General features: G+C 47.4%; 1 protein-coding gene across 2 annotated transcripts; it reads right to left on the bottom strand.

The window, feature by feature from the left end:
• Positions 1-5,503: 5,503 nt before the first annotated feature.
• On the bottom strand, positions 5,504-12,853 carry ALAS1 (5'-aminolevulinate synthase 1). Of its 2 annotated transcripts, none has more exons than XM_059823193.1 (10): positions 12,523-12,853; positions 11,629-11,796; positions 10,528-10,677; positions 10,225-10,447; positions 9,558-9,742; positions 8,753-8,932; positions 8,385-8,549; positions 7,025-7,293; positions 6,383-6,545; positions 5,504-5,797 (listed from the first exon to the last, which is right to left on the bottom strand). In XM_059823193.1, the coding sequence occupies exons 1-10, from the start codon at positions 12,776-12,778 to the stop codon at positions 5,637-5,639; spliced, it is 1,920 nt and encodes a 639-aa protein (XP_059679176.1). In that variant the 5' UTR covers positions 12,779-12,853; the 3' UTR covers positions 5,504-5,636. The 2 variants fall into 2 exon arrangements, with proteins under 2 accessions (XP_059679176.1, XP_059679175.1); XM_059823192.1 differs by having other exon boundaries at positions 10,528-10,683; positions 11,629-11,835; positions 12,577-12,853.
• Between the last annotated feature and the right edge of the window lie 1,138 nt (positions 12,854-13,991).

The following is a 13,991-nucleotide window of genomic DNA, read 5'->3' as shown; positions in this document are numbered from 1 at the left end:
CACCCTTTGTTAATTGTGGTTGAAAATTAGTAGAAGAGAATCTATAGAGTGGGATGGGAGGGTGCAGAGGGAGGAGCGGAGCCAAACAACTTGGGGGCAGAGCATCAACCATCATGTGTGCTGGGTTCCCTTTGGAAAGCGGGTTACAAAGCCGACCCCAGCTCAACACCAAGCAATTCTCAGGGCAATTAAAGCTCTCGCAAACCCCGCTGCTGCCTCCTGACGCCACATCCCTACACCCAGTGCACATGTGAGGGTTCATGCAAGCATCAGCCCCTCTCTTTCTTTTTAAGGTTTGAGCTAAAAAGTTCTCCCCTGCTACATACCAAAAGCTCTGGGGTTTGAGGCAATCCTTGGGAAACGCAGGTTTGGTTGACAGCTGCTGGTGCCACCTCGGGGCACATGTGCCAGGGGACAAGGACACCCCATCGCGGCATTTGCCCATCCAGGCAGGGAGCAGCAGGACAGAGCCAGCTTCAGAAAGAGGAGGCAGCTACAGATGGATGTGGCTGAGCATCCCCGCAGCCAGCCCAAGCGCTCAGGGTTTTTTAGGACTCTCAAACGAAGGCTCATGGGCCCTATGGCAAACGAGCCACAGGGGAAAGGATGGGACTGGGATGCTTTTCCCTATGGGATTCCCAGGTGGAAAAGTGCAAAGGGCAAAATCTCAGAGGAGAAACTCTTTTGGCTTCTACTCCTCTGAGAGCCGAAGTGGAGCAGTTGCAAAGGAGTTACACCTGGTTGTAACCCAAATGTGTGAATTGAAAGAGCCACCGGGCTATGAAACCACAGGTGCCCCCCGGAAAGGGAGACGAGCCCTCGCCCTCTCAAGAGCTTCGTGCCCTGCCCAAAGCCTTGCCTGGGGGATGGCAGCCGGCAGGGAGGAGGGTGCAGGAGCAGTAAGGAGTGAAAGGATATTTACACAAGGAAGGTAAGTATACCCGGGATCAGCCCCCCAGGACTGTGCAAGCCTGGGGGTGTGGGTGGGGAGGAGGGAGCCTGACCTAGCCTGGGGATGACAAGGGTTCAGGGTCAGGCTGGAGCATGGTGGGGGCACAGAGCATCCTAAATAATCAGGAGCCCAGCCATGTTGGTGCTGGGCTAGTGGCTCTGGGCGAGGGGCTACCCTTGCATGAGGCTTTGGTGCCTTGTGCCGGCACCAGCTGCAGCCCGGCTGGTGTCTCCCAGGTCTGTCTCCCTGGATGAGAGTCATTTATATGCCTAAGCTATGGCAGTTTGCAGTGAGTCCCCACATGTATCCCTCAACCTAGCTGCTGGTGGTGGGGTAGGGGACCCATTTGCAATCCCCTTTGCAAGGAGCTCCCTGCTGCTTTTCCCTGGGGAGCAACAAGCGTGGGTATTGCCCCCTCTCTCCCCTGTGTGCACCCCACCCTGTGTCTGCCAAGAAGTGGGGTTTTCTGTGTGCTGAGCAGCCAAGGGAGGGCTCCTGCACTGGGGCTGTCGGGTCCTTGCCAGAGGAGGAGGAGGGGGTGCTGTTGGGAAGGACAGCTTCTCCCCACCCTGGCACCTCCCTGGGGAGCATCAGCAGCAGATCAGGCTCTGCTGGGGGTCAGGGAAAACCCCAGGCAGTGGGGCTTGCTTACCACCTTCTGCTCTGTGTGATGGATCTGGGAGAAGGGCAGGGCTTAACTCTCTGACCCCTTAGACGTTTCTCTGCGTGAACAGCTTGTTTGTGCTGAAAGCGCCCTGTCTGTCCCATTGCCGCCTGTCCCTCCAGGCAGGGGTATGAGCTGTCATTCCTGATGATTTAAGGCTTAGCTAATCTTATAAACATTATCTAAAAGCAAGTGTCAGTTCAGGGCATAATCCCAGGCTGTTGCTTAGCTAGCTGGACCATCTGAATACAAGAAAAGCAGGAGATTCGGGCCCATGATGCAGTTATTTGTTTGCGCTGCTGGTGTTTAGGTTGAGACCCGCTGTGTGCATCCATCTGGAGCCTGTGAGAGGCGGTGGGTCCTGGCGGAGCCAAAGTTCATCCTGGATTTTTATGGGGTTTGCTTTTTGGGAGCCTGAGAGGAAAGGTCTTTTGGGGGCTGAACACACCCCAAAGGACACCAAAGGCTCTAAAATACCCATTACCCCTTCCCCGAGACACAGATATCGGGGAGCTCATGGAGCTTTTAAAGCCCTGGTGTCGGGGACAGAGACGGGCTGCGTGATCCTCCCTGTGCTGGGAGAGAAACTCTGGTAAACGTGAGCGCTGGGAGACTGAGCAGGGGCTGAGGGGCTGCGGTGTGAGCGATGTGCCCTAAAATAAGTGGCTGCGAGGCACCAGGGATACAAGAGCCATGAATCTGGTGGTGTTAATAATGCTCCTATTATTACAACTATTGCTGGCTAGGAAACAGCATGGACTTAATGGCTGAAAGCAGCAGCAGTGAGAGCAGGTGTTAGGAATGGTTTTTGGGGCATTTATTTCCCCGCAGGAGTGCGTTTCAGCAAGGGGCAGCCAGGGCTGGGTAAGGCCAACGAATGCCTTGTGCGGCACGGGGCGGTGGGAGCGCACAGCCCCGCAGCCGTGACAGCATCCTCCTTCTCCTGCGGCAAAGTCCTGCCTGCGGGAGAAGCTGACCGAGCCTGATGGGCTATTTTTAGTCCAGTTCCCTAAAGAAATGAAGGTCACGAGCTTGTGATGCTGGTTTCCTCCTCCTGGGCTGAACCCACGGGTTATCTCCAACCACCTACAGCGAGAGGCTTGGTGGGAAACCGAGGCCCCCCCAAAAGCTTCATGAACATCAGCAGCTCGGCTAATTAGCAGTCTCTGCCCGGTGGGGCTGTGCTGCTGGCGAGGAGGGAGCGAGGGGGTGGAAGACACCACAGCCTGCCTAGCCTGGCACCCGGTCCTGGCCATGGTTCGAAGAGCACCCTCCTGATGCCTCCTCCCAGCGATGGGGAACATGTGCTCCTGTTTGCCCTTGGGACATTTTCACTCCCCTTGTACCGCCCGGAGTTTCTCAGTTGTGTAAATAGGGTGAGAAATGGAGGAGGGCATGAGTTTAGGTCTATGCAATGTTCAACTAGATGAATTATTTTTGTCCCAGACAAATGTCAGCAGTGGCTTTACAGCTGCATTCTTGCTTGCTTACCCTGCTGCTGCCATGGACCATTTGTCTCAGACTTTAAACATCTTTTACCGATTACTTCCTCTATTATTTTCCAGAAACCAAACTAAAGCTTACATAACCATCCCTTGTTATGCAACCCACCATTCAAGTTCTGTTTGCTGGGAAACAATATGTGTTTGTTTTTTCATTCTTTGTCCTTTTCATTGGGGAAAATTTATCCTTTCTATGTGTCATTGGATTTCTCTTTCTTTTGCAGTTAAGTGATGGACTTCTGCTGGCCTCTTGCTGCACACTGGTTCTGCTTTCACACCCTTGCTTGAACTTAAGGTAACTTGTTACATCTGATGTTAATGGGTGCGGAGGTACCGATTGCCACATGCCGGGGTTAGTTGTGCCTCTGTCACTTCAGATGTTGTGAGCTTTGAATCTTAGGATTTGTTTCTGTCCTGTGACTAATTTGGAATAATGTTTGAGATTTCTGAGAGCTGGTACCCTTTCTGTGTCTTACTACTTCTCCTCTGCAGTACAGAGCGTAGAGTAGCTGCTGTAAAAACTAGAAGGAAAAAAATGGGCTTATTAACTGGTATGTAAAATGCACTGGGCTAATTCTGAATGTTTTCAGTGAAGAAACTAGAAACGCAAGTAACCATGTACTGTCAGATTGTGGCTATGTGTGGGCACACATTGATTGCTTATGCCAGCAGTTCAGAATGGCACTGAAGGCACATTATGGTGTTAGGGACATGTTCTAGGAAAGGTTGATGTATGATCTGTGGCTTTTTACTTGGTGTCTCAAGTTCATGTAGTAATATAACCTAATACATATTGAGAAAAGCTTTGTAATGGAGATGCATTCAGTCTTAGGCCACAAACCGCTTGTGGCAAGGCAAGGAAGTCAGGGTGCAGCACTGTATTTTGCCTTGAGTAGCACTGAACTTGCCTCAGTAAGGCCAGGATAATGTCACAGTGAGTGAAAGCTAATCCAAACTGCCTGCATATACAATAATCTCTGGTGGTGGGTTTATGAACTGGTGTGCTCAAACTGCTTTGTTTAGCAGCAGAGCTAAATTACCATGTTAATGCTATAGCCTGATGGTGGGTAGTTTCCTCCTTCCTGCAGAACACCTGCACATGACAGAGGCAGCAACCACTTGACTGGCTGGCAAGTGGCTTTTAAGAAGTAGCTTGATTGCTTGGGAAGTCAAATATTTTTCTAGGAATTCTTCTAAGAGCGGTGTTCTTCAGTACATGTTTAAATGCTCAGCAACTTCCAGCTGGTGATTTTGCTCTAACTTGGGCTTCTGATCTCCTCAGTGTGTGGCTATTTGATATTATAATGGGTCCCTAAGGGGAGCATCACAGCATGCCTGTGAGTGTAACAGCAATAGGCAGTGCCAGGAGGTTGGCTTCTTACATCCAGAAAGTAAGAGTACCTGGACAGAGTAGCTGTTCAGTGTCTTGTGACTGCTAGACTGTAGCAGTTATTGGACATGCCTGTATGTGAAGGAAGCAGTTTAGTGCTTTGCTGTAGATTTCTTGCCAATATTGACCTCTGAGTACATGTATACACCCACAAAATTACTTCCTCCTGTTCAAAGCATGCCCTTGCTAGTCATGAAAGTGTTAAATAGCATGGCAATTAGGCAATAGGCCTAAGTTTTCAGAGGGGTTGCAAAAGCAGCACTGATATTCTCTTACAATGACTTCTGTTAAAGACCTGAATTACTAGATGGCTTACTGATAAGCAGTTTTTACCCTGTTTTTAGTATAGCTCTGAGTGCACGGGAGAGTAGACCATGCAGACCTGAAGAGACAGAGGCAGCCAGAGCCACTCTCCATTTACCACCTGCACAGTGGTAAACATGCCCTGCTTTCCCAGCCATACCACCTTGCTTTTCTAACCATCAGTCACACAATGTCATTTATTAAATCCTGTTAGCACTTTTTTCCTCTTAATAGTGAGCACCATGCTGAACACCAAAGGGGGAATATGCTTGTGCACAAAACTACAGAGGAATAATATGGCAGCAGAGGGAGATAGGCATTTAGAATGGATTCTACTAGATGCTGTCTCCAAAAAAATAGGTGCAAGCTTACTATACAGCATTTCTTAAATAGTATACTCCTGTTTAAGTTTTAGTGTGGATGGTAGTACTATACATACTTGTTTTCAAAAGCTTTCAGGTAGAAGCTCAGGAGGAGCTAATAAATACTAGTTTTCTCTTTTCACAAGAAATAAACCCAGTGCTTGTAGTACACCAGGTAACACTACTGAAGTTCTTTCAGCATATGCTCATTGAAAAGAGAGTAGTTCAGCTGAAGGGCATTAAGCTGCAGAACACTGTTTTTATTCCCCAGATGCTGCCACTCCAGTTCTACTTTTAGAAGATAAGTAGAGAAGCAAACAAAAACACAACTGGGGATGATGGCTCTAGAAGTTTATTTTCAGAGCTTAATGCTTCTACTATGATTAAAATACTTATTAAGCAATTTAAAAATGCTACTGACAGGGTATAGAACTAGACAAGAATACAACTAACACCATTACTTTCATGCACTGACAGATACTAATTTGCTCATGCCACTGAAGTAGGACCTTTCCCGTTCACTCATCACTTCAAAATGTAGGGGTCTTCTACAGAAGTTGCATTCAGCTGATGAATGTGGTTTCAGCTCCAGACCAACATCCTTCCATGTAGCCAGGAGTTTTTCTGGTAGGAATGGAAAAGTTCATCAAGATTAGTGGATTGCTTTAGACAAGCAGCAAAAGAGAAGTGTCAGCATACTTGTTTTCCTAGCAAATGAGGAGGGATAACAGGAATTCACTGTGACATGATTTACCTCTTGAGTGATGTGACTGGGCTGCAACCAAGTCTCAGCTATCCTCATACTACCTCTTCTGACAGGATTAAGAAATAGCTACTTTCCCTCGACAGATGCATGTTTAAGACAGGTTAACAGCTCAGCCAAGGAAAGCAGATTTCTTTGGACCACACATATAACAAATGAAGATTGGTTTGGACAATGCATGAGCAGAGCCCCAGCAGAGGTGGCTGACAGAACTGGCTGGGTACAGGATTGCACTGGCCTTGCACACTCTATTCCAGGCTGCAGTATGCTGGCCTTCACACATCATGCTCAAAGCAGGTTAAGTGCAGAAGTATGCACTAGTGTATGCTGCAGCAGCAGCGAGACACTGTCATCTAAAACTTAAGTATTTCCTAGTCTCATCTTTAGTATAGAGACTGCATAGACAGCCCAGTATCTTCATTGCGCTTACAGAAGAATCCACTCACCAAGAAAATAACTCATCATCTGAGGGGTATGGTGAGGCGTAGGGGCAATACGTAGCAGCTCTTCTCCACGGGGAACTGTGGGGTAGTTGATTGCTTGGACATAGATGCTGTGCTGGCTCATCAGCTTGTCACAGATCTCTGTATTTTTAGCAGCATCTGCAACCTGAAGTTCAAAATTGCAAGTTACAAGATCAACCAAAACATGCAAAGTGGTAGAACTGTAAGCCCAGCTTAGCTAGCTACAGGAATTAAATAGGACTAGTCTTCCTTGTGCCACTATAAATGGCATATACACCAGAAAGAAGGGCTAAAAGTTGTGCTGTAGAGCCCTCTGGGCATAAGCACACCATTACAACCTAGGCAGGTAGCTGTTTATACCCGAACTGTTCTTTTTACTAGCTTGTTAGCAGTTTCCTTCCTCTCTGTACATTGTTAGACTGCAGATTTCAAACTTCATCATTCTGCTTTACAACATTTATAGCAGGCTGAGGTCAACTTAAGCCAGGCTCCCAGCACACTGCTGCTGAATGCTAGGACAGGTTTGAACTTTGTGAATATTAACTAATACCTGGAAGTGTAATGTGATCATGGACAGGAAAACAGGCACCACAGCCCTATGTCAACAGTATCTTAAGTACTCACCCTTATTGGAATGATGTGACTGGGGCAGTGCACCACAGGAAGCCCTGCATCCATCAGCATCTGTCTCATAAGCTTCACGTTGCGTTGGTGCTGGCGCCTCAGAACTTGCCCCTCTGCGCTCTTCAGAGTTCGAACAGATTCGAGGGCACCAGCTAAGAGCATGGGTGGCAGGGACGTTGTGAAAATAAAGCCAGCAGCATATGAACGAACAGTGTCTATCAGAGAACTTGTACTGGAGATATATCCTCCTACACAACCAAATGCTTTGCCTGAGAAAAAAAAAAGGGCAACCAGGCTTATTCCTTCCACCCATTAGAAGGTCTTGAAGTATTATAGCCTTTCACTTGAAGGAAAGAGTTTTTTTGATTACATACTTAATGTAGTCATGGCAGGCAACAATTCTAGCCCCTGCCCCACTAATCTTGTATTTATTTAGCACATGTTACAGCTTTGTTTTTAAGCCAATCCTGATAACATGGATCTAGTTATTACATAGCAAGGACAGTTCAAGACTCTCTCAAATACTCAAGTTCTGATTTTGGGGAAGACCTTAAGCCCAATCAACAAGCATAGACTTCACTACTGAACCCCAGGAGATCAACACTAAGTCTCCCAGCAGATTTAAAATAATCTGTTCCAGAGATGCTAGAAATAGCCTATGCTCCTAAGGAGTATGCAAGGTTGTTACTGTGATGGTGCAGTCGATGCCAGTCCCCCTTTCTAAATGTTCAGGTACCAGAATAGAGCCACATATAGAACTAGGGTGTCTGGTGAATGCTTCTGTTTCTATTAGGCTGTAACTCAAGATTGTAAGTAGGAGTTTCAAAGCCATGAACTCTCCTAGTAAATTTTATTTAGGTTTTGGAAGCTGTTTAAACAACTTTCTGATTTGCAGCAGTAAACTTACTCCTAAGCCTGCATTCTACTCAGATAATAGCAGTTGCTTCAGCTCTTGCCAAATCCCTTTACATAACTCCCCATCTCAGGTTTCTAGATTAGGAGCACTCCATTTCACAGAAAAGAACTAAGTACTACTAAATATAGAGTACTACCCCACTAGCATTCTCACCTGAATTTATTCTTGAGTTGTATAATATGCTACTGGAAGACTTTTTGCTAGCTTGTTTAAAGAAAAAAACAATGCTACCCTAACTGATTTGTAAGGCAGTGTAAGTAGCTTAACACAAGCTTTTCAAACTGTGGGGCATACTTAAATCCTTTGGGCTTTTTGAAAAATCCTAGCCCCCAACAGCCCTTAGCAAGTTTATTTGAATAGACTGATTTTGAGTTAACCCACTTAATTTGTCTGCTCAGAAGCTTTGCTGCGTTAGCTTCTGTAAAAGTGCCAGGCCGTGCATACCAAGAGTTCCAGAGATGATGTCCATCTTGTGCATGATTCCATCCCGGTCTCCTATACCACCACCTCGAGCTCCATACAGCCCCACAGCATGCACTTCATCCACAAAAGTGATTGCCCCATGCTCATGTGCCACATCACACAGCTCTTCCAGAGGACAGACTGCACCTAGGAACCAAAGCAGTAACTCACATTTTAGGATTCCCTGTACTCAGCTTGGAAAAATGTTAGGAATACCCCCAAACACAAGGCATTTCAGGAAACAGTTTTCATGTAAACCCTTACAGCACTGTACACTTTTAGACCTAGAATACAGATGATTGAGCACTAACTGCAGTGGAAGGAGAGAGAAGGGTTTGATGTCAACTTACCATCCATTGAGTGAACAGTTTCAAATGCAACAATTTTAGGGGTAGATGGATCAGACTTCTTCAATAGTTCTCGAAGATGGCTGACATCATTATGGCGAAATATGTGTTTTGGCACCCTGCTGTTTCGGATCCCCTGGATCATGGAGGCATGATTTCCAGAATCAGAGTAGATCTCACAGCCTGAGGGAACAGCCCAGTTGGACTTTAAGTATAGAAAGTATTAACTGATTCCCAGCACCGCATTTTGTATGGGAAATGTTCAAGGGGCAAGGGTAGCATGTTCTAGAAAGAAACGCTCTTGAGCAAAAGAGCAAGTTACAGATCACGAAGCAAGAATATTTAAGGCTTATCTTAGCTGTTGTAACTAACACAAACTTGAGCCTAAGGAAATACAGAAGGGTTTTTCCAAGTCCTTAATATTTTTATCTAACTCTTAGCTGCTGAAGTTAATACAAACTTGTCCTGAACTACAGGGGAGGGATAAAGGGAGAAAAGTTCACAGGTGCAAGGACACTAAATTTCTGCTGCCTCATTTTCAGGTTGAATTTAAATGCAAGAGCAGAAGACACTGTGCTTTTTGTCCAGTGTCTACTGCAGTTCCTAGCTCCTAGACCTCAATCTCAGTAGGCTGCTACTATGATTTGTGCAAGTTGAATGCAATTTGAATATGGTATTCAGAAAAAACATATTTTGCTGATTCAGTAGGATGAATCCTCACTTTGAGTAGCCTTTTGTAAAATGTACTCCTGCTTAGGGAAGGGTTGTGGTTTTTGCAGTAAATAGTGGGTGCAGTTTGAGATCTCACCTGGCAACATTTTAGCTAGAGTGAAGAGAGTGGAGTCATTGGCTACAAAGCAAGATGAGAACAACAGTGCTGCATCTTTTCCATGAAGATCAGCTAGTTCTTTTTCCAAATCAACATGAAATTTACTTGTTCCTGAAATATTTCTTGTGCCTCCTGCTCCAGCACCATGTTGTTTCAGTGTATCCCTACAGAGGGCCCAAAGAGAGGCATTAGCATGCAACACAGATGAATAAAGGATCATTGCTGAAAACATTATAGTACACAATTGGTATTGTTCTAAAAAGGAACTGGCTGCAAAAAGCAGCTGTTATGTTTAAGGTCTTTGAGCAACCTGCACAACTCAGGAATAAAAGGATAAAGTAAGAAATCAGTTACCAAGTACAACTGCAATATATCATCCAGTTTATCTGGTAATATCTACGGGCTTCTGAGGAAAATCCAAGGAGCAGGGTCAGCGACTGACAGGTATACTGCAGCCCTGGAGCTAAATATTAAGTTACCTACCCCAAGCTCAAGAGAAGAGCGTAAGCTTAATTATACCAAAAGTAATACCAGAAGCAGCTTATGTAGCACAGTATAGAAATCAATTCTTCAAAAGTCCTCCCACAAAAGCTTCTGCAGGGCACTATAGCTTGAAACTGCCTCTTAAGAATATGGCACTACTCACATAACTGCTCCACACACACGAGGGTGACGACTCATCCCCAGGTAATCATTGCTGCACCAGACAGAGACCTCTTTCTTGGTGATCAGAGAATCAGTATAGTCATCTGCCATGGGAAAGATCTGTGCCTTTCGGTTCACTGTTTTGAATACTCTGTAGGTGTGATCCTTCTTCTTTTCATCTATCTTTTTCTCAAAAAACTGATCATACTGGAAGGTGGATACAGCTGAAATGAGACAGAAACTTAAGCACATAGGAAATAATCACAAGAGACCAGGCCTGTGGGGTTTTGCCAGACAATCTTACATTTTGGCAAGTTATCCTGAAGCAGATGAGACACACTTTCTGGTCTTTGCTTCAGCACAATATCCTTAAACTTCTTGAGCAAGCTACTCTGCTCTTCTCCCTCAGTCTCAATGTTCCTCACTGTGGAAGTAGTTGGTATTTTGGCAAATTCTGTACCTACAGACATTGTAATGAATTCCAGTGAGCTTAATCAGTTTGAAACAAGATAAAGTTGAGTTCAGTAAAGCAAACATTTTAAGTAACCAACTCTTCATTCTTTAGGAATGCCCAAATCCATGTGCCCTGTTAGGATCAACTATTTTATTTGCATTATACAAAACAAAAGGAAAACCTTGCTATTCAATGACAATACAACATGTCACTTCCTTTACAACACATTTTGTTCATGATGACTCAGAAAACCACTCTATACAGATACAGCTACAGCATTTATCTAAAAGAGTTGGTACACACCTAACCGAAGACAGAGTTCCAGTTGGCCACTTCCTTTTCGTTCCTAGTATTTTGTTCAGTTGCACAGATTTTTTTTTTAGAAGTATGCCACAGAAAACAAGCAGAAAAGTAAAATAAGCTTCCTGAGACAGACGGCAAGGCTTTACTGCTATTGGTGAAAAGTTCCTTCCTTCAAAGGACAGCCCTTCCAGAAGCCTGCCAACACCCTTAAGTTCCATAAAGGAAAAAAAAAGCATTTGCTTGCTTTCCAGCTTGGATTTGTGCTGGTACTTGCACAACACCCCAACCCAGTTCTTCCACCTCTGGATATATACTACCTTTGTCTATACCAGCACCCTGGTAAAGCTCTCTTCACTCCTAAGCATCCACTTCAGGTGCAAGCCTAACAGCTCAATTCACACATTTAGAGCCAGGGTATCAAAACACAGCATACAGTATTCCCACACCAAAATCACCCAAGGCAATCACCACACAATATTGCGGGTATGCCATTAACACCCACATTCTTCAACAGCTTTTTATTGCAGTCTCCCGTAATCCTACCTGCATAATTTAAGTGGTGACTGTTGGACTTGGCACACTCTAGAGCCAAGTCAGGCATCAGAAGCTCTTAGAAGGAACCAACGCTTCAGTGGACAGAATACATACCTTTCCTGTCCGCCTGCATTTCCTGCACATCCTCTTGGAGTTCTAGGCTGGCTTTGCAGAAAACATTACTGTTCTTGTGATTCATCTGAGCTGCCAGGAATGGGCATTTGGTAGCAGAGCTCTGGCTAGCAGCAGCAGGTGGATGGCCAGCAGGTGGCTGGGATCCATCTGTATTCTGTTGGGCCATCTCTTTGGCATTTTTGGCCTCTGAGGTGGGGGCAGAGAAAGGAAAGCACTTGAGCTTCATAGTTTTAATACACTGACTTAAGCTTTTCTATCCATTACCTGTGCAATTAATTTTTGTACAAGCCATTCAGAACTATTTAACTGAGCAGTCAGATTTTATTTACACAAGCACAAAATCCCAGTAAGACCCAAGGGACATCTGATTTAAGATGTAGACATAGCACTGTACCCTTTGAGGGGAAAAAAACCCAATCACTCTTTCACTCCCAAAGGGGAAATTTTCTTCTGAGGAGGTCCAGCTATTTTCAGCCACTAGTCCTTCCTTGGCTGCAAGCCTCAACTCCTTCCCCTGAGTGCCAAGGTAAGAATCCCCCAAGGAATGTTACTGGGTGGGGCGAAAAGCCACTCAAGCGTGAGAAATCCCAGCTCTGCAATCCAGGATCATGGATTCCCAGCCAGAGCTCACTGCAGGACATCCTAACAGCCTGGTCTCTGATTTGTGTCCATACTTAATCACCACAGACATTTAAAGAATTAAGCAACCCTTATCTCGAAGCTGCCCATTCCAGAAGCTTTCTTCTGCGATATACGATGTCTGTATATATGTATTTTTTTTCTTAAGGGCGACTAGGTCTGTGCCCAGGAAGGATCCCCGCTCCGGCTGCCGTGACCCAGCCCAGCGTCCCCCTGCCCACCCTCTGGCGAGGCCTGGCTCCTGAGGCGCAGCCCGAGGCCGCTGCTCCCCGCTCCGGCCGTACTCACCCCGGCGGGCGGCGGGGGTCTCCTCCTCCGCCTGCTGCCCGCGGGCAGCGGACGTGGCCAGGGCGCGGGCGGCGGCCGGGGGGGCCGCCTCCATCATCCGGGGGCAGTGCTGGGCGTAGAGCAGCAGAGAGGGCCCGGCCTTCTGCAGGAAGGCCTGCGAGACGCGGGCCAGGAACGGGCAGCGCCGCACCACCGCCTCCATACTCGCCGCCTGACAGGAGACCGGACGTGACGTCAGTGCCCGCCGTTAACCACCACCGTGGAGCAGTACGCGAGACCCCGGCACCGGTCCCCTCCGCCGCCGCCTATATAGCCCTGCCCGGCACGGCGCAGGCGCGCTGCGGCTGTCCTGCCGCCACACGGCGCAGGCGCGGGCCGGGCCGTGAGGGGTCGGAGGCGGTTCCCGGGGACGGCTGGGGGCGGCTCTGGGCGGTTCCCCTGGGGATGGAGGGGCCCCGGGGGGGGCGTGAGGGGACGGAGGGGCCCGGGCGGCTCCTGGGGCGTCATGAGGGGATGGAGGCGCTGTGGGGGTACGGAAGGGGCTGGGCGGCTCCCGGGGCGTCGTGAGGACATGGAGGGCCTCGTGTGGCTGCCGGGGGTGTGCGTGTGAGGGGACAGAGGGAGGCAGCCGGTCCCGGGGGGCTGTGAGAGGACGGCCCACGAGGGGGGCTTGGCCCCCACGGGGAGAAGGGGCGGGCAGTTGTCCTGCTTTGGGTTTCCTCCTAGCCCCAGGCCATGCAACGCTTGTTTCCCAGAAGTAGCGGAGTCTCTTACCGCCAGGACAGCAGATTTAGGCGGCCCTAGTGCGCTTGTTAATGGAAAACACGAGCTCGGAGTCAGCTGAGTGGGGAAATCCAGCGCTGCTCAGACACATCTCGTGTATTTTCTCCCTAAGCGTGCACCTCCAACTCCCCGCGGAGTCCGTGCACAGGAGCTCAGAAAGCAATGGGTAGGCTCACTGGTGGGGGTGGGATCCTGAACCCCTCTCACTTTGACTACAGCCAGTATGAATCTAACAGTTTCACCATTGCTGATGCTTAGACTTCCACCACTGTGTTTTTGAAGCGTGGTGCCATTGCTCAGGTTTTGAAGATACATAAAGACTCTTGTGAGAATGGCAGCAGCAAGTAAAATTGAATCCTGCATCCTCTGGTTTGCAATGGACATTAAAGTTTATTTGTTTAAAAGCATGTTTACAGGTGTGTAATGATAAAAGGAGCTCTCCTTATATATCTGGCCATCTGAGCTGCAGTCGTACTAATTCCTGTAAGTGTATACTAACTGCTGAAGTGTGGAAAGAATGGAGAAGAAAGATGACGATGCATTTTTTTCCTCATCTTGCGAAACAATGATTTCACAGAAGACAGGATTTGGGCAGAGTGCTGCCTCTCAGCCTCACATCGCTCACCCAGGCG

Source organism: Gavia stellata, chromosome 12, assembly GCF_030936135.1.
Source record: "Gavia stellata isolate bGavSte3 chromosome 12, bGavSte3.hap2, whole genome shotgun sequence".
Classification (NCBI taxonomy): Eukaryota; Metazoa; Chordata; class Aves; order Gaviiformes; family Gaviidae; genus Gavia; species Gavia stellata.
This window is presented reverse-complemented; position numbering and strand designations above follow the sequence as displayed.